This window comes from Xenopus laevis, chromosome 8L (genome assembly GCF_017654675.1).
Source record: "Xenopus laevis strain J_2021 chromosome 8L, Xenopus_laevis_v10.1, whole genome shotgun sequence".
Classification (NCBI taxonomy): domain Eukaryota; kingdom Metazoa; phylum Chordata; class Amphibia; order Anura; family Pipidae; genus Xenopus; species Xenopus laevis.
In genome coordinates, this window is record NC_054385.1 from 91,309,424 (window position 1) to 91,334,907 (window position 25,484).

General features: G+C 36.5%; 1 protein-coding gene across 1 annotated transcript; it reads right to left on the bottom strand.

Moving 5' to 3' along the window:
- Positions 1 to 16: 16 nt before the first annotated feature.
- On the bottom strand, positions 17 to 21,799 carry gpr132.L (G protein-coupled receptor 132 L homeolog). Its single transcript, XM_018230631.2, has 2 exons — positions 21,386 to 21,799; positions 17 to 3,321 (listed from the first exon to the last, which is right to left on the bottom strand). Exon 2 carries the CDS (start codon positions 3,303 to 3,305, stop codon positions 2,247 to 2,249), a length of 1,059 nt encoding a protein of 352 aa, XP_018086120.1. The 5' UTR covers positions 3,306 to 3,321; positions 21,386 to 21,799; the 3' UTR covers positions 17 to 2,246.
- Positions 21,800 to 25,484: the final 3,685 nt, after the last annotated feature.

Below are 25,484 nucleotides of genomic sequence, written 5' to 3' on the forward strand. Positions count from 1 at the left end.
GTACAGAAAAGGAAACATATCAGGTCAGAGTACTGTAGGTACTGTAGGATGCTAACTGACCTCTGTTTTCTACAGTCAAGTTGTGTGAATAAGCCAGGTATAAACAAAGGACAAAACAGTGCATGAAATACCATAAACAGAATGTTGCAAGTCATTTGTTATTTGTTCTATTTTGATATGAGGCCAAAGTAGATGAACTGGAACTGGCAAAGTCCTTCTGCACCACGCTTGGACCACACTGGCCATACATACCCAGATGATAGAACAATAAGGCTAAAATGTAAATGGAGCTTGTGCTTGCCAGTCTGGGACAGTGATTGCACTTTCAAAATTTTTTAATAATAATATTTTATGAAAATGTATCGTAAAAGCATATTTAATGTATACATAATAAAGATACTCCAAATTTGTGTGGTTCGGCTGTCAATAATATATTGTGCAAGCATCATTTTAACAATCATAAACCTTTAAAGACAATAGGTATGAACTGAAGATAGGGGAACATGCAGTCATTAAAAAATGAGTGCCTAGTTACCTCGTAGACTGGAAGTTTGAACAATTAAAACATACAAATAACATACAACATACAAATAATTAAACTAATATAATTATGTTAAACTAACATAATCCAGCTTTCCTCATTTGTACCAGCCCAGCCCAAATTTTTCAGGATTTTATAAAGAAAACTAAAATTTCAGAGTTGTTCCCCCCCGAATTCACTGATTTTAGTTTTATTCATTCAAGTTTTTTCTTAAATTCGAAAACATTCGAGTTGTGAATTCATTTGAGGTATAAAAAACCTCACTAACCTCTAAAACTCAACCTTTGGTAAATCTCTCTTAGTGTTAAGAGAGAGACAATATATACCAACTATCACAAACACTTACCAGTATGAGTTTATTTATGAATGTCTCTAACCTGTCCATATGGAAAAGAAACTGCAGTTTGTTTAACAAGATTTTTATCGATGGTGTTGTAGTTGACAACTATTTCTGTAGTATAGCTTTTCTAGTTGCTAGTCTCTCTGCCAGGGCTCTATTGTTTTAGTTAAACAAGGAGTTTTAATAATTTTACTTAAAATTGCCCTGTCCATATCTGGGTTAAATTTCTTATGTGTTCAGTAATTTCTAGTATTAATGATTGGCCAGAGCCATATGCAGTAGACAAGAGAGGTTTCTCTTTCCTGACAAAGCATGAAGATTTATGGCGGCATCCAAACTTCTGGACATGAGTCTATATGTACAGCAGTTGTTTTATTGGTAAGACCACAAAAGCCTATCAAATGTAACACTCAGTCTCAGGGCTTGGTACCAAAAAGGTAACTGGTGTAAAATTACTTTTATTTACATTTTTGTATTGAGAACATGATAAACATATCAATAAGTATTCAATGTTTTAGAAGCTTTGCAAGGCTTACATGTAACATCAGCCTTGTGGTTTGCACAGTACTGTATATAATTTTAAAAATACAATGTAAAGTTTTTCGCCATTATCTTGTGGCAAAGTACAAGTAAGGTTCCCACAGACTCCCTTAGTTATACATTTGTAATCTATTTGCCTACTTACCGTTTTGAATGCAGTGCAGCCCGAGCCCAGAGTAAAAGGACTCACTACACTGGAAAAAATCATATTAGTAAAAGGGGACCACCAGTCTAAGATAGATATTGTTAAGCCAACCTTAAAAAGTGCAGAAGAAGTCTTCCTAGGGAGTTCATAAGAGTCCCAGTGGTACCCTATGAACACGGCAGTCCGAGGTTTCCTGAGTGTGTGTGTGTATGAGTGAGATGCTTATGTTAAAATGGCCTACATTTTTTGTGCAGTAAATGAACCACATTTTATGGGTCAGTTGGTTTTGAGCTTTGGTTTAACATTGATTTATTATCATTTTAGAAGCCTGTTAACAGATATTTTGCATTTGGCAGCCACTTGCTGCTTAATAAATACATATATATACACCAAAAGAAACTGATAAATTAAAAAGCTTTTGTATTCTTTATATTAAATTAAGCTGGCTTATTAGCACTCTGCGGGTTTGTTCCACTGCTGTAACCCATAGCAATTATCTTATCTATTAGTTTAACAATGAATATAAGTGTTTCCCTGGTTTCAGTGGGTTACTTAACTGGAGCACTATTTACCACCTAGTACCTGTTCGTTCCAAGCAGTGCAAGTTCGATATTATCGAGCAAACCTTAAAAAGCTATTTTCCATTCCATTAATAAAAGTACTGTCTGGCAGTTTTGAGGTTATAAAAGATGTGCAGGTTGTGCAGAAGAATTCTCTCCTTGGAGTTCTTTGGAGCTGTAAATATGAGGGTAATTGCTATTGTCACTTTTGACAGATGTCGACAGTTGCCTTCTCCATGTTCGTAGACCTCTGCAGATGTCCTTTCTCACATTTTCACTTACCAGCACGTAGATAAATGGATCAGCCACACTATTTACCGTGACTAGGCAAAGGAGTACTGCATTAGATGTGTAAATATTTTCCTCAAACTGGCAAGAGTTATTTGGGTTCAAAACAAAAGCTATGGCCCTAATAAGGAGAACAAGATGATAAGGGGCAAAACAAATCATAAATATGGTTATTACAGCTATTGACAAATACTTTACTTTGGATTTTTGGTGGTGTGAGAAGCTGTCACTTATTTGAATCTTTCTTTTTATGCTGCAGTTTGTAAATATGAGAACAAATAAAGGTATTAAAAAGCCAATAATAAATCGAGCAAAATAGAAATTAGCAGTCATCAGAGACATTGGCAATGTTTCAAAGCAAGTTGATTGTTCTTCCGTGTCTCCGTCTTTTATAAAGAATGCAGTAGACTGAACCAGTGCTACAGAAAAACATAGAGCAAAAGTTACAATTGTGGCTATTCTCTGACGTCTCACACCTCGGGATTCCAAGGAGTACTGAACTGCCAAGAATCGGTCTAGAGAAATACAGCACAACAGGAATATGCTTATGTATATGTTGTTGAAAAAGATGTACCCAGTGATCTTGCAAGCCAAAGCGCCCCATTCCCATTTGTGGTCATTCTTCACATAAAGGATCCAGAGAGGTAGTGTCCCTAAGTACATCAATTCACTTAAAGATAGACTGAACAGATAGACGGCCAGTACATTTTTTCTACGTATCTGCAGTATTGTTAACCACAATGTTAATATGTTTGCTGGAAATCCAATCACCAAAACAACACTGTAGATTGCCATCACAAAGTGCACACTCTCATTGTATGCTAGGCTGCATTTGGAAGAACTCAAGATGCTTGTTGGAGTCCATGTCTGGTTTGAAGCATTGGTGTCCATGATTCATTACCAGCTACTGTCAAAAAAATGAGAAAAAATGATGATATATTTGGAAGTTCAAGGAGAACAGTAGAAAACAGTAATATGTTCATATCTTCAGCAGCCCTTCAAGATTTGTCCATGTGAATATTATATATCAATAGGCTAATGGCAGAGATACCACAAGCTAAAGCAAGTAGTTCTTTACTTTGAATAAATAGTCCTTAAGCAAACATGTCTTTGGTGGGTGGAAAGTTTATTCGATTATTATACTCTTCTTAGTGCTGTTTGAAGCTACTGAGTGGAGCCATTTACATAGTATCAGTGCTATGCTGATGATCCCCAGGCACACTCTCAAAACATATCTCTGCTAATCCTGTAACATTATTCCTACTGCACCAGGCACTGTCATGGCTCTTCAGCATTAGGATGCTGAACCGTTCTTACGATGTCTACTGCACTATGCAGTTAGATTCAGTTAAGTCATTTGTTAATAAATAATGATGGCTTTAGTAGCAATTTTGGTCCTCAGGGTGCGTGTATTACCTTCATGGCTGTGCTGTTACAATTGGTATCCCAAACCCAGAACAAACCCCAAGGTCCCGGCCATGACTCAGCCTTCTGTCTATAACAACCACCTTTCACTTCGGGAGAAGCCTTCCGCTACTCGGGTGCCGCCAGGTTTTAGTATGAAAGGACCAGGGAGAGAGTTCTGGGTAGGCAAGGCAACTGCACGTTTTACAGGAACGGAGAACAAGGAGCATCGTCAGGGTCACAGGCTGGGTCAATACACCAAAAAGGCAGCACAGTACAATAAAATTAAGACAAAAGCTTAATCAGGGTCACAGGCTGGGTCAATATACCAATATCACCAAGACTTAAACAGGATCCGAGAGAATGGTCAAAATACAGGCAGGTGTCAGGACAGGAAGAAGAGAAGACTTGGTCAGGAACAGGTAGGGTCAAACACAACTTAGAACTACAGAGAATCACATCACACCCAGGAACTAATGAATAGACCTTTATGTTGGGCAATGAGATTTACACAGAGAGCCCTATAAATATTTGAATTTTGTGCTACCCGATGACGTCACGTCGGGACTTTCTGGATATAGTCGGAAAAAGCTGAACACCCGAACCCGGACGAGATGTGCATTCACCGGAACAGGACGAATGCGGCGGGCGTCCCCACAGAGGGTGTGACTGGTGTCCCCGTCTCACCCCCACTAGACCACCAGGGTGAGTTGTCACATGTGCCTTTTAAAAATACTCAGGTTATCAAGTCTTGATAAAGGTCTTAAAAGAAGACCGAAACACTGGTCTGTTTTTAATGAGATAAATAAAATTATGGATCTTTAATTTTTTCAAAAAATCCCGATGTGCACCTATTTTGAGTAGGTATTTAGTATTTTGATTACTAAATAATACAGCATACTATGGTAGCACATGGGTTGTTCCTAGTGAACAGTGTGCAGAAGGTTTCAAGGATTGTGGAGGTTAGCAATATTTGTATAATTTTTTTATATAAGTGGTAAAATCTAGACTAATTTTTTTTTATTCTACCTACCAAACCCTCTTGCAGGTATGATTCAGAAGTTTTCTGTCACATTTATTTTATTACTTTTTGTCTTTCTGGAATGTGATAATAAAGACTAATAAAGATCAGAGCATCTTAATTCTGGTGTGTGCTGGGCACCCTTCTTTCTACAATTACAATATTTTTTTAATACTATTAACAAGTTTTCATACTTGAAAGGCATTAACAGAAAATTAAATAAGTAAAGAAATCATGAAAATATATAAATATATATAATATATTTGTTTTTGCCACACAAGCACTTGTAGGGGCCTGTGATTTTGGGAACAAAAATGTGAAACAGTAATATACTACAAACTAAACAGACATATTCAAACACTGTATTAAATATATACCAGTTAATGGGGACTTACCAATTCAGAAAAACTATTTGCTACTCTAATGGGGTTATGTAATAAAAGGCACTTAGTTGCCCAGATGCAGTAAGCCAGAGCAACCAATCACCAGGTGGCATTTACTGGTCACCTGTTTAAAAGCAAACATCTTATTGGTTGCTATGGGATGTTGCTCCTAGGCAAATAAAATGCCTTTTATTACATATGAGGGTTTCTGCACTAGGAATCACCAGGAGGAATATAAAAAAATAGAAGGAATACAAATAGAAAAATCCAATTATAGTTGCATTTTTTAATTCTAGTAATTTTCACATTTTACCTTTGCTACATTATTCGCAGGATATGCAACTTAAATGTTTTTTTTACTGCTAGGGGGCAGTCAATCCTTGTTTATATTTTGCATAGGGCCTGCTGGTGCAGTTAACCTTAAAAAGCTATTATAGTGCTTGTTATCATATCATGTACACGGCAGTAACCATTTTCAGATAAACACCAACATCTGAAAAGTAATTTCTTAATCATCTTAATATTGTGTATTAAACAGCACCATTTAGTCTGCTCTTTTTGGGTAAGGAATTATTAGCAAATTTCTACTAGTTTCAGGGGCCAATTTACCGATCAATATTTTTTACTGAGTGGTATTCATTGCTGGAACGATGTATTGAAACATGAAAAAAGAGTTTTCTGAATCATTATTCCCTTTCGTAATTTATTTTGTGGATTAATAATTCTGAACGGTGTTAGAGCTTGGAGGCCTATGAAAGGTCAGATTTTAGTGGTTTTAGAGGTTTTAGAAACCACACCTAAACTCACAACCTCTAACACTATGAATGTCATGACATTTATTAAAAGTTCCAAATAAAAAAAACTAATGGAAAATAACGCTGAACAATACTCTAAAAAATCTGAATACCTCTAAAACCTCGAAAAATTTTAGTTTTTCAGACAATTCCTAAAGAAAAAAAATTAGAAAACCACTAAAAGTCTAAACTGATTAAAACAATCCAATAGGATCAGCACAGCTCCCATTGACTTATAGGACCTCGAGAGCTTTTACCCGGTGAAGTTCTGTATTAGAGGTTTTTTTACACTTTTCACATTTCTCAAGTGAATAAAAATAGATATTCTAGCTGTTGCATTAGAGGAAAAAAGTTTAACCAGTGGTAGTTAAAAACACCCTCTAATTAGCTTTAGTTCTATAGCTGTGGTCTACTCTGACAGTTGGTGCTATAGCTGTGGTCTACTTTGACAGTTGCACATGTTTGCACATTTGTTAATAATGCTTGAAAGTAATAAAAGGATTGGGGGAATGTAAACCACAAAAAGTACAGCTAGGAATGTAGGACCAGCTTTGAGTGGGTAGAATTAGGCAGTCTGATTGTATTCTATAGGTTTAAATTGCTATTTTAGGATTTAAAGTAAAACTTGAAAAAAAAATGCTGTACAAAGGCCATTGTATTTTTTAGACCGTGTCTCAGACAGTTGTTATCTGGGTAAGCTTCAGTTGGAATGTATTTTCCTTTCTGTTTTACCTCTCCTATGTCCCTCCTATGTCCCTCATAGTCTGACACACACGTTAAAGCCAGCTACCCTAGAAACAAAATAGTAGTTTGAGAACCATACTGCAGCGGAAGTAGGAAAGGGACAAAACAGAACAGAAAGTAGGCTGTAAAACCACTGAAAATAAAACATGAGATATGAGATTTATTTTGTCAAAAACACACTAAAGACTAGAAATTAGTTACAGTTGATTTCCCCCTCAAAATCTGAACAAAGGCCAATAATATCTGTACCTCTAATTTGGACTATATTAGACCAAATTGTCCAAGCTAAAGATATAGAGCATGGGTTACATTGGACTCCAACACAACAGGCTGGGTGTTTGCTAGGTGGACGATATGAAGTAGGAAGGTAATTGAAACTTACCTAGGCTACTGTGCATAAAATTAAATAATAAAGGACTCCAGGAAGTTCATGCAGAAACAAATAACTTTTATTGTCCAAGACAATCGATCCACAGGGTATGCTCACAATCCAAAGAGGCAATTGCAGATAAGATGCTAGAATGCCAGGACAGTTAAACGGATACAGCACATGTAAAACCATATGGACATAGTTGAAGGTACACCTCTAGGATGGCATGTTGCCTGGATCTCATACAGCAGACTCAGTGCCTATGGGAGAGCTACTCCCTATTATAAATCCTTGTAGGAGCATAGGCTACTCATTCTAATTAATCTCTGAGTCTCACTATCCTAGGGAGTGCTATGAAAGAGTTAACCTGTCTCTGGCTTGCCTAATTCTCGGGGGCCCTGCTCCTTGACTTTTCACTAGAGGCACAGGTCCCTCTAGAGCAGAAAGGCGTTACTGGGCCTTGGTGTACCCAGGCTCCCTGGAAAACCTCCAGCTGGGTCAGCAACCAGAAGCCAAAAAGAAAAATCCACCCCTAACAAGACACTTTGTTTAAGTGTGTCAGGAACTGGTCATAGGCCTGTAGGCCAATAGTACAATAATGCCAATGATAAACTAGATACATGGGCACCTGCCCAGCAACTAGGAAGTGTAGGAATTTAAAGTCATAAGGACATACTAAACCTATGGTTTCCTACAGTTCATTAAGAAGGCACTCTTTGAATAGAATCATCACAGACCTTAATGATTTGGGCAAATTCAGATTTCATGAAAATGTAATTAACAAGCAGCAGACTTTATTGAATTGTTTATTTTTTGGTGAATCAGTTTAATTTTTTGACAATCCTCTGTTGCAATACTGACCTCTCTAATTCCTATACTTTGCTTAGATTCACTATGTTTCACAATGTTTAATGATGATTTAAATGTTGCCTAATCACTGAGCTGTACTTACTAGAGATTGTCATGATTTTTTCTTTATTGACATTCAACTATGTTGTATAAGATTTCTTAAGGTTAAGCAGTTAGTATGACCTACAGTTACACCTACAAGTGTGAGTGCTCTAAATTAGAAACAGTGGCGATGGCATATTAACACAATTCATTAAAGTCTCCAAACACACGCTTGCACTTCTACATGGTCGCCAATGTGCCTATACTGCCTATTGATTATGAATTGTATGCAATGGCTGGGGAAACCCCAGAGCTTCCACCAACATGGACCTGGCTGAAGCACGTGAGTAGCGCACCAGTGAATCGGATGTAAGCTCTGTTTCAAGCACGTTCTACAGAAGCGATGTACCCTCTAGGATTTGCTAGATGCAATTTACATGTAATTTGTGTCAAAATGCAAGCATCTGTCAAGACTTACACAATAGTAGCAGATGTGGAGCTCAACCACAATTACTATTAGAAGAAATGCTGTATTAAAGGAGAATTCTCCATTAATTCTCTTTTAATTAAGCTTAACTAAAGATGTAGGCTAGGAATGTTGTACATTATGTTTTGGGATTCTGTACCAGCCCAATCCAACTACAGCCCTTTAGCAGGGAAGATTTGTGCCTCTGAATATGCCACAGTAGCTCCCCATGTCTTTTCTGCTAATTTACTGTGCATGTTGTGAGCTGGTGTCATTTACCTGAGTTTAGGTGCTGGCTCATAATAAAAAGTATATATACACAATATAAAAGTCACAACACAAGCCTGATTAGTAATTAATTCATATTCATGTTCTGATGCAATTAGCATCAGAATGAATAATCAGCCCTGTAGGATCAGCTGATATGACAGACAAACCCATCTGCTTGATAATTTGCAACAGCCCCTAAATTTAGCTTCTCAACAGCTGCCCTAAGCACACTGAGCATGTGCAGTGTCTTTGAACAGAATCCAGATGGTGAGCTTCTGTGACAAGTTTGAGTGCCTGGACCATTATTTTATAGAGATGCTGAACCTTTAGGTTGGTGCAGTAAATTGGTAAAAGTTGCACCTACTGTAATTGTTACTGATGCAACAAAACAAATGCAATTTATCATAAATGCGATAGCATATCAAATGCAGCTTATGGCTAACATATTTTAAACTGAGATTAAAATTAGTGTGTCATTTTTTTTCTGCAATTCTGCTGTGCCTATTTATGCAACTGTCAGTGGGATCCATAGAATTAATATTTGCTAATTTGTCAACTAGCAACACTCAGAAACCAAATATCCAGAAATCTCTGGTTACTGAAAGACCATCTGTTATAGAGTCCATTTTAAGCAAATAATTATATTTTTTAGTGATTTCCTTTTTTTGTCACTGTTATAATAAAACAGTACCTTGTACTCAGACCTGGTGAGGTCCTGTATAAGTCAACGGAAGAGGCATCTATCCCAATTTTAAGTTATCGTGGTCTGCGCTGAGTTAAGCCAAAAATCCAACAAAAATCTGGGTTTTCGGGGCAAAAACTCGAAAAATCGAACAATTCTGGAAAAAAGCAGGAAACATCTGTACGATTTGGATTTTCCCTAGATTCTAAGTAGTTTTCTAAGGATCTGATTAAATTGAGTCTTTTTTGTTATTAAATAAGCAAAAATCAGGCATTGGAGTTTGGTCCAATGAGATAAATTCGGATTTTAGTAAATACAGCTGATCCAATTTACTGAAAGAACTGTTATCCAGAAAACCCCAGGTCCTTAGCATTCTAGATAATAGATCCTATACCTGTAATAAGATAACTTAACATTGATACAATTAGAGTAAATTTTGCTTTACCAGGGGTCCCCAGTGTTTCCCTAACATTACTGACAGTGACCTGAATTGTCTCCTAGTGAAGTGCTATGACGGAGCCACACACACATAATAATATGCAGTTGGAGAGCTTACCCCATTTATTGAGTCACTAAGGTATCAACGTTTCGTCAGGATGACTACAAGTTCCTGACCTTGGCCAGACAGGTTGAATGACAGGTGTGTGGTGAATTCCACTGATTTGTTTCCTAACCACTGCTGCTCTCATACACATTACTGTAAAGAATTTTAAAATCCTTTATACTTTTATAAATATGGTTTGACTCTATCTTTACTCCTCCTTTCATCTGAAATATATTGTTTTTCTTCCTATTATTCTTGACTGTAACAAATTTGATCTCTATGCTGTATCTGGCTCAAGAGAGATAACAGATAGCATAGGGGATAATGGACAGCTCTGCATGGGTGCATTTTTCACTTTAAAAGACCATTTCAGCAACTGTGAGCAAAAACATGGTATATGCTTGCAATACATATTGGAAATGCTGCATATATAAGTTGTTAATTGCCAAAATGTTCTTAATTTTTTGAGATACAACTTGGCATCTAATTTATCTTTTAGGTTTAGCAAAGTAAATAGCCCTGTGAATTTTTATAGCTTTTTTTGCAAACTCAGAAGAATAGCTTTGTGAATTAATGGTATATAATAATAATAATTGTGGTGTCTATATCTGTGAAGGCCAATCTTTTATCTCCTGTGATAATAAAGGGTGCTAATCATGCTAGCTGTGGCAGATGGAATGTTGCTTTTCACACAGGCAGGCCTTTCTGCTGTGGTTTCCTCTATTTTATGTAGTAGAGTGTTAGAAGTTTTTATCTGATATATGTGGGAGAAAAGAAACCAAAAATGTATTGTGTATATGTCTATGTCTGGTTTGATTTATCTTTAATAGCTGTTATATGTTCCCTCAGTTTGTTCTGTGGAGTGCTGAGGCTAATGTTCATCCACATTTGTTGTCATATTTATTTGCTTTTACTATGTAACTGTTTGAAGTTTTTTTTTAAATGAGAGACTAATCAAACCAGTTCAGAGGTTTTTTTTAAATAGAAAGGACAAAAGGAAGTTTAGTCTCTGAATTACATTTGAAATTGACAATACTATTGCTCATAGGGGCAATTCAGATGTTAAAAAAATATCAAGCAACACTTCTGCTCAGCAGTTCAGTGCAAACTGTTTCCAAATTTAAGGTAAAAGCATACTTATCCTAAAGCCTCAATAAGTTTGGAAATTAAGTTGGTTTTCTTTCTATTTATACTCTGTAGCTAGTATAAATTACATTACTCAGAGATGTACAGGAAGTAATGGCGCAAAGTACATTTCTGCTCTTTGCGTCCTTGCCTTGCTTTTGTTAAATGAACCCAGTGTCGGACTGGACCTCATGGGCCGGGCCAGACCCCCTCACCCGATGCTCGATTTTTTTTTTTTTTTTTAAAAAAAAGTATTTTCAGTGGTGCGCATCACCGTTTAAGCATGCGCACCGTGTGCGAATGTGCGCTGAGGCGAGCCGTGTGCGCATGCGCGCCTGCATGGATTTCACGGCGCCTCACAGGAGGGGGACAGGGGGCCCAGAGGGGGCCTTGGTCAGCAGTCCCGGTGGGCCCCGGGCCCCCCAGTCCGACCCTGAATGAACCCTCCTATCAAAGGTGTGGCTCCTTCCACCTCCTATGTGTTCATACCTCCTGTTTTCTGTGGGACAGCCTCTATTTTGACGGCTCAGCCCGCAGTCCTGGGTTTCCTTACTGAAATGTCACAACTTTCTCTTTGATCTCCTGCACTGACTCCAGAAACCGTTTCTGAAACTTAAAAACTTAATTAAAATAAGAGGCTTTTTGGCAGAGAGCCCAGAACACTCTGCAGCTGCACTTGGATACTTTTGTAACAATTTAAGATAAACAAAGATACAATTGTAACTATTTAAGATGTAACTATTTAAGATAAGCAGGTCTCTTGGGAGAACTGAGACTAGCCGCTTAAAGGGCAATTCACTTTCATTAGCAAAATTGTTATAACACGTAAAACATTGCACTAAAATTTCCAGAAATGTGTTCAAACTTCCATAAACTTACACATTTTGTAAAATGGATGAGATAATTAGGGGGTGTGGCCATAAAATGGGCATGGTCAAAAATGTCAAACTGGCCCACTGGGATACCAGGAAAAGTCCCGGTGGGCCCAGGTGTCAGTGGGCCCTCATGCTGCTAAACATTTGGCCTATTTCATGATCATTCCCTATTTATATGAAAATAAAGAGGCTAAATAGATGGAATAATAGATTATAGTATGTAAAGAAAAGAGTCCAGGACAACAGAGGTTGAGTGAAGAGAGGAAGAATAATAGTGCCCTTGATCTAAGATTTTTGGGTGGGCCCCTGGTCTAAGGTTTTTGGGTGGGCCCCTGGTGTCCCAGTCCGACACTGGTTGGGAGTAATGTGTGTTTCCGAACTTCTACATTACTCAGAGTGACAGCAGCAGTGCAAAATAAGTGGGAGCATGTCATAATAATAATGTGCATATATAATAAATGATATATGTTGCATTCTTCGTAAAACAGTTGTTTTTGTTACTGGAGCAAAAATAACTTTTCCTGTAAGAAATAGTAGAACACTACTGTATATCTATAAAACACCCAGGGGCTGATTTACTAAGAAAGGGTGCTAAGTTTCACCAGTGCAGTTGCCCAGAGCAAACTATCTGATAAAAAGTATTCCTCCTCCACTTCCTCTCTTAACTCTCTGACAATTGAGCAGTCTCTTCCCTTCCCTCTCTTCTGTGGCAGCTTTCAGTAAGTTGTAAGTGAGTGAAAGTGACAACCATGCAATGATGAAATATCAGTAGATCAAGTGCTCATATTCTCACATCACAGGATCACTACTGGAATAACACACATGCACATTCAAACCTTTGCTAACATAAGCTGATTTATTTCACGGTTGATCCATCAGAAGTGAAGGAAAGGAAGGCCATCAGCAAAAGTCTGTAACTTAACTTTAAAGAACAAAAAAAACTTCCCAAAATGCTTTCAGTATACTCTATTTTCTTGTAGTTACACTTTTCTAAAATGGCATCTAGCTGTTCAAATTTACCTTCCGGTCTTGACTGTGTAGATATCTAGATGGAGTCCATGGGGAAGCTTCCCCCACTACACTCCTAGTTGGAGCTATCAAGCAATATTCCAAAGGGAAAATATTTGATTTACATTTAAATGTATGGGGCAGATTCACTAACTTCGAGTGAAGGATTCGAATGAAAAAAATTCGAATTTCGAAGTATTTTTTGGGTACTTCGACCATCGAATTGGTTAAATTCGTTCGAATTCGAACGAAATCGAACGTTTCGAACGAAAAATCGTTCGACTATTCGACCATTCGATAGTCGAAGTACTTTCCCTTTAAAAAAAACTTCGACCCCCTACTTCGGCAGATAAAACCTACCGAAGTCAATGTTAGCCTATGGGGAAGGTCCCCATAGGCTTGCTAAACTTTTTTTGATCGAAGGATTTTCCTTCGATCGTTGGATTAAAATCCTTCGAATCGTTCGATTCGAAGGATTTAATCGTTCGATCGAACGAAAAATCGTTCGATCGATCGAACGAACGTTTAGCGCTAAATCCTTCGACTTCGATATTCGAAGTCGAAGGATTTCAATTCGAGGGTCGAATTTCGAAGTATTTTTAACTTCGAAATTCGACCCTTAATGAATCTGCCCCTATATGTGTTCATCCAGCATCTACAAATAAAAAAATATTACTAAGAAATGTCCTATTTTCCAGCATCTACAACTAAAATTATTACTCAGAAATGTTTTATTTTATAGAGAGCCATAAATGGCGATTGACCCATTTATCTTCCTGTGTAAGAATTCAACCCTTTGTTTTCTACACCGCTTATCTGTCATCTGCTGTGTAAACAAAGTGCCCTTTTCCATATTCAACCTATTTATATAAACTATAGCATTGTTGCTGAGGCAAACACAATTTTTTTCCAAAACGGGTAAAAGCAATTACAAAAATGCATTCAAAAACTTAAACTGTTTTGGTATTAGTGTTCATTTAAGACTTTCTTTTTAGAGTAATATTACACAGAGTATTTTCAAGATACAAAAATGCTCAAAACCGCTCTTATTCACTTTGGATGACAATTGCCGGATAGCTCCAGTGCAATTTCTTCACCTGCAATTATTGCTTGGAAAGATGACTGCTGCATTTTCTTTAGTGATCTTTGCCCCAGGTAAATGCACCTGCTCTTTTAGGTGTGTATGAATACCTTCTAGACCAGTAAAAGTCTTGGAAGCTATATATGGAGTCTGGGCAGCTAAATTGTTTTTTATAGTACATGCACCGGATCTCTTATCTAGAATGCTCCAAATAATGACAAGGCCATCTCCCATAGAGTAAATTTTAAGTTATAATTTATCTCAATTATTTCATTTTTCAATAAAACAGTACCTTGTATGTGATGGTAACTGAGTAGCTCAAATCCATATTGGTGGCATTTTATTTGATTTTAAATGTTTTTTAGTAGACGTGGGGTCTATTTATCTAATTTTCGTGGTTTTAGTGGTTTTAGAGACCACGACCAAACACACAAACTCTTAAACTACAAATGTCATGAGAATGTCATGTCATGTAATCAGAATAAAAAAAGTACATATGGAAATTTACACTGAACTCTGCACTGATTTTTTTTTTAAAATAACAAGAAAACCACAATTTTTTAGAGATGCATGGGAAAAATCGAAATCTGATTGTTAGTTAATGGACCCCTTAAAGTATGGTGATCCAGAAGAATGCCTGTAAGTGATGTTTGGATGATTTCTTGAACATCTAATGCATAATATCCAAGGCTATTGTGATTTTAAGATCTACAGATAGGGGCCCATTTACTTAGTTCGAGTGAAGGAATAGAATAAAAAAAACTTTGAATTTCAAATTTTTTTTGGCTACTTCGACCATCAAATTGGCTACTTCGACCTTTGACTACGACTTTGACTTTGAATCGAACGATTCGAACTAAAAATCGTTCGACTATTCGACCATTCGATAGTCTAACTATTGTCTCTTTAAAAAAACTTCAACCCCCTAGTTCGCCACTTAAAACCTACCGAAGTCAATGTTAGCCTATAGGGAAGGTCCCCATAGGCTTTCTAAGTATTTTTTGGTCGAAGAAAAATCGTTTGATCGATGGATTAAAATCCTTCTAATGATTCGAAGGATTTAATCGTTCGATCAAACTATTTGCGATAAATGCTTCGACTTCGATATTCGAAGGATTTCCATTCGGCAGTCGATTATCGAGGGTTAATTAACCCTCGATATTCGACCATAAGTAAATTTGCCCCATAGTATAGCAATGGTAAATACTATATATATATATATATATATATATATATATATATATATATATATACTCCACCAGATGAAAGCACTCACGGGTCAGTCATATGAGTACAAGTAGCAAAACTTTATTCCAACAACCACATATCTACGCGTTTCGATCCCACTGGATCGTCATCAGGATGACGATCCAGTGGGATCGAAACGCGTAGATATGTGGTTGTTGGAATAAAGTTTTGCTACTTGTACTCATATGACTGACCCGTGAGTGCTTTCATCTGGTGGAGTATGAGGATTTTGGTGAGCACCCGGTAATTATTGCATAGAGTGGTGCGTGCCGATAAATGGAGATATATATAAAGGCCTCGGAGGAGGCCGAAACGTCAGACTCGCATGTTTTAATAAAAACTTTTTTATTCAGTATCTAAGCCCTGAGAGTGCGGATCCTTCTCTTGCTTGGTATATATTTACATTTTGATACTTATATATATATATATATATATGCAATGGGGTTCATTTGAAATGGTTGAATGTGATGGGCTTGATGAAATGTGATGGTCTGTATTTAAAAAAACTTGACTATGTAACAGAAAAACCCTTTATCTGGAAAACCCTCATCATCTTTCCAATATCCACAGACTGTCTGACATTAAGCATGGATACATGGGGACTGTACTCAATAGATGTCAGACATTTCTTTCTTCTGTTGTATTCCACATAACGCAGTAGTAAACCACAGTCTTCCGTTACCTGTAATGTATGTACTAATAAATGATGTGTTGTGAATGCAATGTCATTTGGCAAAGCCATAACAAACAGAAATACCACATACCAGATGCAGTTGCATATGAATGCTAAAACAGATTATGTATCTTAAAATCTGAAGTCACAGTCAGCAGTTTTATGAACTGAATGAAAGCTAAGTATGAGAGCAAATGGCTGAATGTAGTATTCGATCAAACGGTTGCTTTTTTGCAGGATTTAAGTTTAGTATTTGTACTCTATTGCTCTGGTCATGGTTGGATTAGGTATTTGTTTTTTTGGTGGTGGATTTAGTTTTGGTCCAATTTAAAATGGTAAATTAGTTATGTTCTTAATGTATCTAAAGAAAAATACAATGTGCAAAAAGTATGTATAAGGGGTTATACTACAAACACACGCAAATGATAGAGGGTTGCAAAAGTGGGCTAAATTATATGCAAATTAGTGGTGCTGGTACTAATGGCTGTGTGGTTCTTTTACCACAAGACTGATGCATCTATTAATGCAGCCTGTTGTGGAAACCCTGGACCTAACGCCATGTTTACAGTGGCAATATCTATACTGTTTCCGAGTCTCAATAGGCACATTTGTTTATAATTCATTCCAGTAGTGCAGACTGGGCAGGTGCATTGGTACTTAGTGCAACTGTATGGAAGGATCATGTTTAGATGCAAGTACCTTCAATTGATGTGATCATAAATACAACATTTGCAACGGCAATTGCAGAGCCTCGGATTTACCCAGGCTGCCAGTTCTTAAACCCACAAAACAACCCACTGCATCACAGACGTTACCATAAGAACAATTGTTTGTAGAGATTGTTTACATTTACAATTTTATCCTTTCTAGAGAAATGCAAAAAAACAATATTTTCCCCATAATACTCCTGCCTACACAGGGTTTAAGTTTAAACTGTGATTCACACTTAAGTTGGGCAAAGACGCAAAGATTTATTCGTACAAATCTCAGTTACGTACGATTTTCAGGCCGTGTGTGGAGTGTCCCGTCATATTTAGTTTAGAAATTTTCTGTCGGCTACCGATAATATCTCTGCATGTATTGCCGATCTGACGATATCAGTGGGAGACTGTCGCCAGCTTTTGTTGGACGTAACTTTTGTGCGATTGCTGTCAGGGGCAGAACATCAGCTGATCTGTTCTTTTACTACTTTATTTGATCTGAATGGTTAGTGGCAGGTCGGGAAATGGCACCGAACAATCATTTGTCCCATGTGAAGGTAAATCTGCACATCTATGGTCAGCTCTAAGGCACATGGGATGTTTTGTCACCCCCGCTTTTAATCTTCTCCAGCATAGATAACAAAACTTTTGAAGTTCTGGAGGAGGTTATGCACGGGAGACAAAGTGTCCTGTGTGCCAGACCCTAAGGAGTTCTGCAATGATCAACACCCTGGTTCAACAATACAATGTAAAAGTGGTTTCTGATTTGATTAAATAGCTGTTTTATGTAGATGGTAATAAAAGGATGTCTTCTTGACAGACTGTAGAGCAACACTCAAAATGCTCAGCACAGTAAGTAATTCGTTATCACCTTAATGAATAACAGATCTTAAAAGCATTGGAAAAAAATGTGGTCGTAAACCATGAGCTGTTCAGCTCTTTCACATGGCTGAAAATTTTTTAGCAGAATCTTTTCTCTGGAAATATGACTAAAGTGTCAATTGTCTCACCAGTGTGACTAATACTGTAAATCCCCAAATTTATTTTAAAGTGAATTTATTTATATTTAAGGAGAAGGAAAGGCTGAGTTTACTTGACTGGAGGCAGCTGGGAAACTGATAATATATCTAGCCCCATGTCAGATTTCAAAATTGAATATAAAAAAATCAGTTTGCTCTTTTGAAAAATTGATTTCACTGCAGAATTCTGCTGGAGCAGCACTATTAACTGATGCGTTTTGAAAAAAAAACATTTTTTCCCATGACAGGATCCCTTTAAAGTGAATTAGAGAGAAATTATTTATCAAGGGTCTCCAGTTAAAAACTTTTAACCTACACATAGGTCCAACAGGCTAGTTGTTTTAATCTACTGACAAAATCAGCTCAACTATAAAATAAAGTTTACAGTGATTGTTTGTTGGAAAGAAGGATCATTTCTAGACCACTGAAGTTTCAAGAGTCAGAACCAGCAGTGCCAAAAGGGGCAAACAAATACTGCCTTCCACTTAAATAATGTATATTGGCAAATTGCTTAGGAATACTTTTTCTTTTTTTGTTTATTATGTAGTATCAATCTGCAATATCTGAAATTTTTTATAAACTTTAAAGAGTTTTAAACCCCACAAGAAAAGAAAATGGTATAAAAATTATATTATTATATTATATTATTATTTTTGCCTTCAGCAGCCACAGATGGCATGTTTAGGGAGCATAAGTCATTTATGCATTAAGTCATTTATGCATCATAAATACTGAAATACAGTACAGGTATGGGACCCGTTATCCAGAAACTCATGTACTTGTACTTGATCCAAACTAAGATATAATTAATCCTTACTGGAGGCAAAACCAGCCTATTGGGCTTATTTAATGTTTACATGATTTTCTAGTAGACTTAAGGTAGGAAGATCCAAATTGCAGGCCTAGGACAGAAAGTGGTCTCTAAATGAGCATGAAGAATCATATTTTGCACCCCTTGTGCTCTTGCACTTCTGGGGTTATAGAAAACCTAAAACAGGATATGGCTGGAAATGCTGTATTTTATATACTGAACTTACTATGCCAGTCCTGAGGTTCAGCAGCACTATAACAGCAATGGTTCAGGTGTTTAAAATTGTCCATAGACACTCCCCATCTAGGATATTGTTTTGAGTGTCAGTGACACTGCACATGCTTTTGGGCAGCTGTTGAGAAGCTTATGAGTCATTGGAAATCATCAAGCAGGAAAAAAACAAGGTTATACTTGTCATAGAAGCTGATGCACAGGGCTGATTTCTAATTTTAATGGAGAGTGCACTGGTTTCTGAGCTGCCATGTAATGAGAATATGAATTAATTACTAATTTACTAATAATTACTTAATTCTAATTAGGGTTTATAATCTAAATATATAAAAATACAGTATATCGTGAGTCAGCCCCTAATCTTAGGCACCTGGCAGCAGCACAGAGCATATGTAGTAAATTAGCACAAATAAAGATGGGGAGCAACTGGGGGAATTTTCCCTGATAAATGGCTGCGGTTGCCTTGGCTTTGTCCAGAAAACACAACTTTTTTCTGCAGCCACATTGTTTTCATTCTTGAGTATTAGAACATTTGAGAAGAACCTGAGAATCTCAAATGTTTTAATACTTTAACTTCTAAAGAAACTTGGTGGTTTTTATTTGCTGAATTTTTTCATATACAGCTATGGGATCTGTTATCGAGAATGCTTGGGTTTTCCAGATAAGTGGTCTTTCCATAATTGTAATCCCCATACCTTAAGTCTGCTAAAAAAAATATTTAAACATTAATTAAACCCAATAGGATTGTTTTCCCTTCAATAAGGATTAATTATATCTTAGTTGGGATCACATGCAAGGTACTGTTTTATTACATACAAAAAACAAAACAGGTTTTAAAATTTGAATTATTTGATTAAAATGTAGTCTAAGGGAGAGCTTCCGTAACTCAGAGCTTTCAGGATAACAGACCCTACACCTGTAAATGTTTTCATTTATTTGTTTAATACCACACCACTTTTTCAATTCCAAAAATATTCATAATGCGTTTTTCTCAAATTGTGGAAATACCAATGAATCTGCCCCCTTGTATTGTGTTTATTGCCTCCTTCTTTGCTGTAAGCTTTAGTTCTCCTTTGAACTGTGTACAAGCAAATTAATGGCTAGCCACAAGTGTTTAAGAATTAAGCGGCATTTAGTTCAGAAGGTCGTTTTCAAGCAATAAAACACTCCTTAGGTTTTATTTTCAAAATGTACTTTGCCATAAAAGCTATTCTACTAGTTACTGAGATTCTCTGTATATTCAGAATTATCAACTATTGTTATGCTAAGCCCCCTGGAAGGGAAGTTCTGGTATATCTCAAGTGGTAGAGGGGAAACCAAGGAACTAAAACTATCTATGAATTTGGAAGAAGTGAAGCCTTCTCAAAATATTTTACAAATATATTTCAAAAGTTATTTTTCTTCCTTTTATGGTCAAAGCCATTTCATTGGGCAGTGGTTATGAAATAGAGAAAAAAAATTCAAGAGCTAGTTACCTAAACAGAAGGCAATATACCTTCCATACACTGAGGGCCTTTGGTGTTTCCAATTGCCCCCTTATATTATGTTTGGGCTTCTTTACCAGCCCAAAGCAACCACAGTCCATTAGCAGTGAAAATCTGTGTCTCCAAAGATGCCCCACCAGCTCCTCATCTGCTGATTCACTGCACATGTGGCTTAGGGACCCTCACAATATACAGTACACATAGAATATAAATGTCACAATATAAGGCTGATTGGTAATTAATACAGATAATTATTACATGACAGCTCAGAAACCAGTGCAATTAGCATCAGAATTTAATAATCAGCCTTGTAGCATCAGTTCATATTACAGACAAACTTCATTTTCTGCTTGATAATTTGTGACAACCCCTAAAATTATCTTCTTAACAGCTGCTCAAAGCCAACTGAGCTTGTGAGTGTCACAGACACTTTCCAAGATGGTGACCCCCTGTGACAAGTTTGAAGTCATGGATCATTGCTGCTATTGACAAGCTGAAACTTTAGGCTGGTGTAATAAGTTCAGTATATAAAATATGGCATTTTTAGCCATATAAGTTTTTAGGTTTTAGTTCTCCTTTAATGCTGCCGTCAATGAAGGGAGGTCCTAGTTATACAGTTTAGCTGGGGTGAGTCACAAGCCATATTTTGTGTTTGGAGCCAGCACTTTTTTCCTTTTTCATTTAATTTGCACGTTTTTGTTAAGACTTTTAGTTTACAATAAACACATGCTTTAAGGATGCAGTGAGTGGTTTCCTTTAATGTTTTCCTTTTCCTTTAATGTAAATGGCAAACAGCGCTTGCAAGTGACATCTCTGAGCATTGTGTGCTTTCTTTACAATGGAGAAAAAAGAATTAAATCGACTGTTAGGTCTGTTTGCAGTGCATTCTTATTTTCCTGTAATATGATTCTAAAAAAATAAACAGAAAGGATTGATCCACGTGTGCGATATAGTGAAAAGCTATATGACACGTATCTCCCTGCAGGGGACAAACTGAGCGTCCTAACATGTGGTCTGTCCAAATACAAATGCTCTTACTGACTGTTACTAAAAACAGATTAATGAACAAACAAAATTTCTATGAAAAGATAAAATATTCAGTAGTAAATTGTTTTTTTTTTTTAAACAAAAAAAGTTTAAACTTACCTTATCAGGACGGAAAGCATTCTCACTCTTCCAACTTAGTTTTTATCGAGAAGCTCGAGTGCATTGTTCTTGAAGTCACAGATTCCGAGGGCAGAACAGGAAGTCCCTAAGTCAGACAGGCTTATTTGTGAACTTGATCAAAATAGGATGCAGGGTGTAAATGTACTTTCCATACTGTCATTAGGGAAAGTCTGAAATCATTCTGCATTTAGGAGAAAAAAAGGACTTTCTGACTAGAAGCTGTTATCTACGTTTTTATCTCTCATAATATAAACTGAAAGTGACAAGTTCTCAGAAATACATTTTAGAAGCAAGAATGAAAGGGTCCATAACGATTAACTCTGTAAAGGCTTTATATTCCTTTCAAAAGACAAAGAAAAAGCAGCATTGTAAAAATTGTGTTCTCAATCATGATTTACTAGCTGTTTAAAAAGACAGCCTCAACCCAAACATCACTAATAAAAAAAAAAAGTCAATTAAAAATGTTCATTATGAAAGAACTTGGAAATAATTGACAGAATATTTGCTCATCATATTACAGGGGCAGTATACATCTTTTACTACATGATATCAGTGAATAGGGCTTGTACTAAACATAGTTTTTGCCATTCAGAGAAAGTCTATAGTTTTTGTTATTTCTTGAGCTAAACAAGGAAAGTAAAAAAAATGAAGCTACTGCATTATTGTTTGGTCCATGCACAGTATATTGCTAGGTGTATACTGCCTATTAAAGTCTCCTACTAACTCTTTATCCAGTCACGCAAAAAAGCATTCTTAAATAACCTTCAGGCATAGTTTCCAAAACAGTGGGGCTGCCCAACTTAGGGGGACCAAAGTAGTGAATTATAGGGTTTCAGCGTAAATATTTATTAGAGCCAGATTTGGTTTTTCACTCAGATGTGAAACAGAAGATCAAGATGACAGCGGCAGAAGTGATTTCATATACCCTAACCAAATCTTGGACCATTTAGAAACCATATGAAAATACTCATACACAGAAATATAAACATAAACTTTTTCTGAAGTTTCGGATACAATATAAAAATAACATAGGTAGAAATTAATATATTTTATATACTAAATATTTTATATGCTAAATTCTACCAGCCCTATAACAGTAAAAATGCAAGCCTTTAAGGTTAGCCACAGCAGTTCCTCATTTTATTAGGCCACCTTTTGAATGCCAGTAGAACAGTCCACGCTGTGAGTGATCTGGCAGGAGATAAGGTTAGGTGTTCGGAAATCATGGAAACATAAGCAGAAAGTGAGGCTACATCTTTAATAGGAGATACAGGCTGATTATTAAACAATGCTGATGCAAAATGTGCTGGTTTCTGTTCTGCCATGTAATGTGACTCTGAATGAATTACTTAGACTTTTGTAGTGAATTTTAGATTGTATGTATCTTACATATTGTGAATTATATAGGTAAATGAAAGCTGCTCAGTGCATGTACTGTAGGCTAAATGGGGTGTCTTTAGTGGTATTTCACAAAATTCACTCCGTTTACATGCCAGGTGCTCAGCTGTTTCAGATTATCTTCACAACCAAACAGCATCAGCAGCACTATTCAGTAAAGTTAAAGGGGGTTCAATTGCACAACTTTTATTTGTTGCCAAACAACAAGTTGAAAGTTATGGGGTTGAATCCCTTTAGCCTTATCGGATAGTGCTGCTGTTGCATGTTTAGAGGCACTGATTTTTTACTACTAACAGCATTTAATAAGGTGTAGCATATCAATACTAATTTTTCATGGCAAAACCTAGCGGTAAATTTTGCCCATCCCTAATTGATATAGGTGATTGACCTGTAACAAACTTTGCCCACAGGGCAATAATTTTCACTGTGTGAATTATTTTGTGCTGTGCTGCATTTATAAATGAGCCCCTGTTTCATGTATATAATAGCTTCCGGACGTGTGTAGTAGAAGAAACACAGCCTGGGTGTAGAAGTCCATAACTATATATATATGTTCCAACATTGCAAAGAAGATTTGCACTCACTGGGCTTAAGTGCATTAATTTGGGAGACTAACATTTTGGCTGTAAGTAAGCTTGGGGACCCAGCAGAAATGTTCTTCTCATAAATAAAAACATATTTAAAAGCTTGTAAGCCCTGTGATTGTGGCTCTTTTTTGCAAAGTTGAAATATATATATATATTAGAGGGAAAGGCATCTTGAGAAAGGTTCTAAACTCCGAACCGAAACGTTGATGCAATGTACGTTTAATGAATTTCTAATAAATTAATTTTAATATTAACATCGGTGTGCGTGTATCCACTGGACTTCTATATATATTTATATTTACACACTATTGGATAAATGTATCAACATTTAAGAAATATATTCAAGTCAAGTACATGGTTTTCTGGCATTTTTTCTCACCTTCATTCATGAGAATATAAACTAAATGTGGCTTAGGTGTGAGATAAGTTGCCCAATTGCGTCTGCCTTTTTTTCTTTAGGTATTGCAAAATTTATTATATTCTTGTGCCTTTGATTAAAATGGTTCTGTTTGTTGAAATTACATAATAAAATTCATGAAAGTTGATAAATCTCAGAAAAGTCTACTGTATAAAGGCTTTTTTATGTTGCAATGTTGACTGTTGGAAGAGGAATACTGTTCTGTAATGGTTTTCCATTGTTTGTACTACAGCCCTGGTGCCATTAAAAGCCAAACCATAACACTACATTGACAGGTACAATGGCATTCTTAAAAATAGTGCACTTTCTACTTTGTAGCAAAAGTTTGGGGAAAGCCCTTTTCTTTTTCAGCACAATAATGAAATAAATTCAAGTCAAGCTTTGTAAAGAATTGTTTTTCAGAGATGGGAGTGGAAAAACATGACTGGCTTGCAAAGAACCCTGACCTCAACCCAACTGACACCTGTATGTATATCTATCTAGCAGCACTCTATATTGTACGTGTGTGTTAAATATTATTATCTCCAAAACCCATTATCCAGAAAACTGAGAAATATGGAAATGTAATTTCCAGATGAAGATGTATCTGCACTTCAAATGGCCTTAGGTTTTCAAAAGTGCTTTACTGCAGGGACTAACATTTTGACAGTGATATTTAACATAGGGTCCCATTCAAACAATGAATCATTTTTGATTTTCTCTGTTATAAGACAGTATCTTGGACATGGTGCTAACGAAGGCAGACTGTGGCATTGTGAATAATGAGCAATCTCTGTCCAGTACTGTCAATGTGTTGGATTTATATAAATAATTCAAACCACGACTGAAGTCAATCAAAAACAATTACAAAAAGAAGAGAACTTGCATTGCCTCTGGGCTTCCAGCTAACCATTCAAGTAAAATAACCATTCAAGTAAAAAGCATGCTGCCAATAACACAAGACACACTCCTCCAAACATACAGAAGCAGTGTGAGACCATGTCCCTAAAAATCGCATATCTCTAAAAATGATGAGCATGAGGTTGATGGATGGTATTACTGAGCACTCGCTGCTTAATTTCAAGTCAAAATTGCAACTGCTCAATCAGTTAACGCTACCCAATAAGTCCATTTGCCCTCCCTTCCAATCGTTTCCCAGCGGTACCTGCCTGTCTATGTGGGGAATGAGTGGGAGCTAATCACCCATCGTCCACCTATGCCGCATGCCCTACATGTTTCACTGATCATACTGGGCAGAACGCATAGGTGGATGATGGGTGATTAGCTTGTTCCACACGTAGACGTAGATATTGAGAGGCCCATTTTTAAAGGTCGACTTTATATGTATTAGAGCTTTTTGTAACCACAATTAAAACCATCATTTTAATTTTCTCTAAAACCATGAATGTCATGAAAGTTATCAAAAGATCCAATTATAAAAGGTATGAACAGAGAAAAATGCTGAACGATGCAATAAAAAATACGAATATCTCTAAAATCTCTAAAAAAAAATTCAGACAATATCTAGCAACAAAAAAATTCCAAAAACCTCTAAACTGCTAAAAAAAAAAAGCCCAAATGGATCATTTGACTGCTTTTACTTGCCGAAGTTTCGTATTAGAGTTTTCGTGGTTTTTACACTTAGAAATTAAAAAACACTAATTTTTAGAGAAAATATATTAATTATATTAATGAA

Coding starts and splice junctions, on each gene's coding strand:
- gpr132.L (XM_018230631.2), bottom strand. CDS start 3,305: ATGGACACCAATGCTTCAAACCAGACATGGACTCCAACAAGCATCTTG.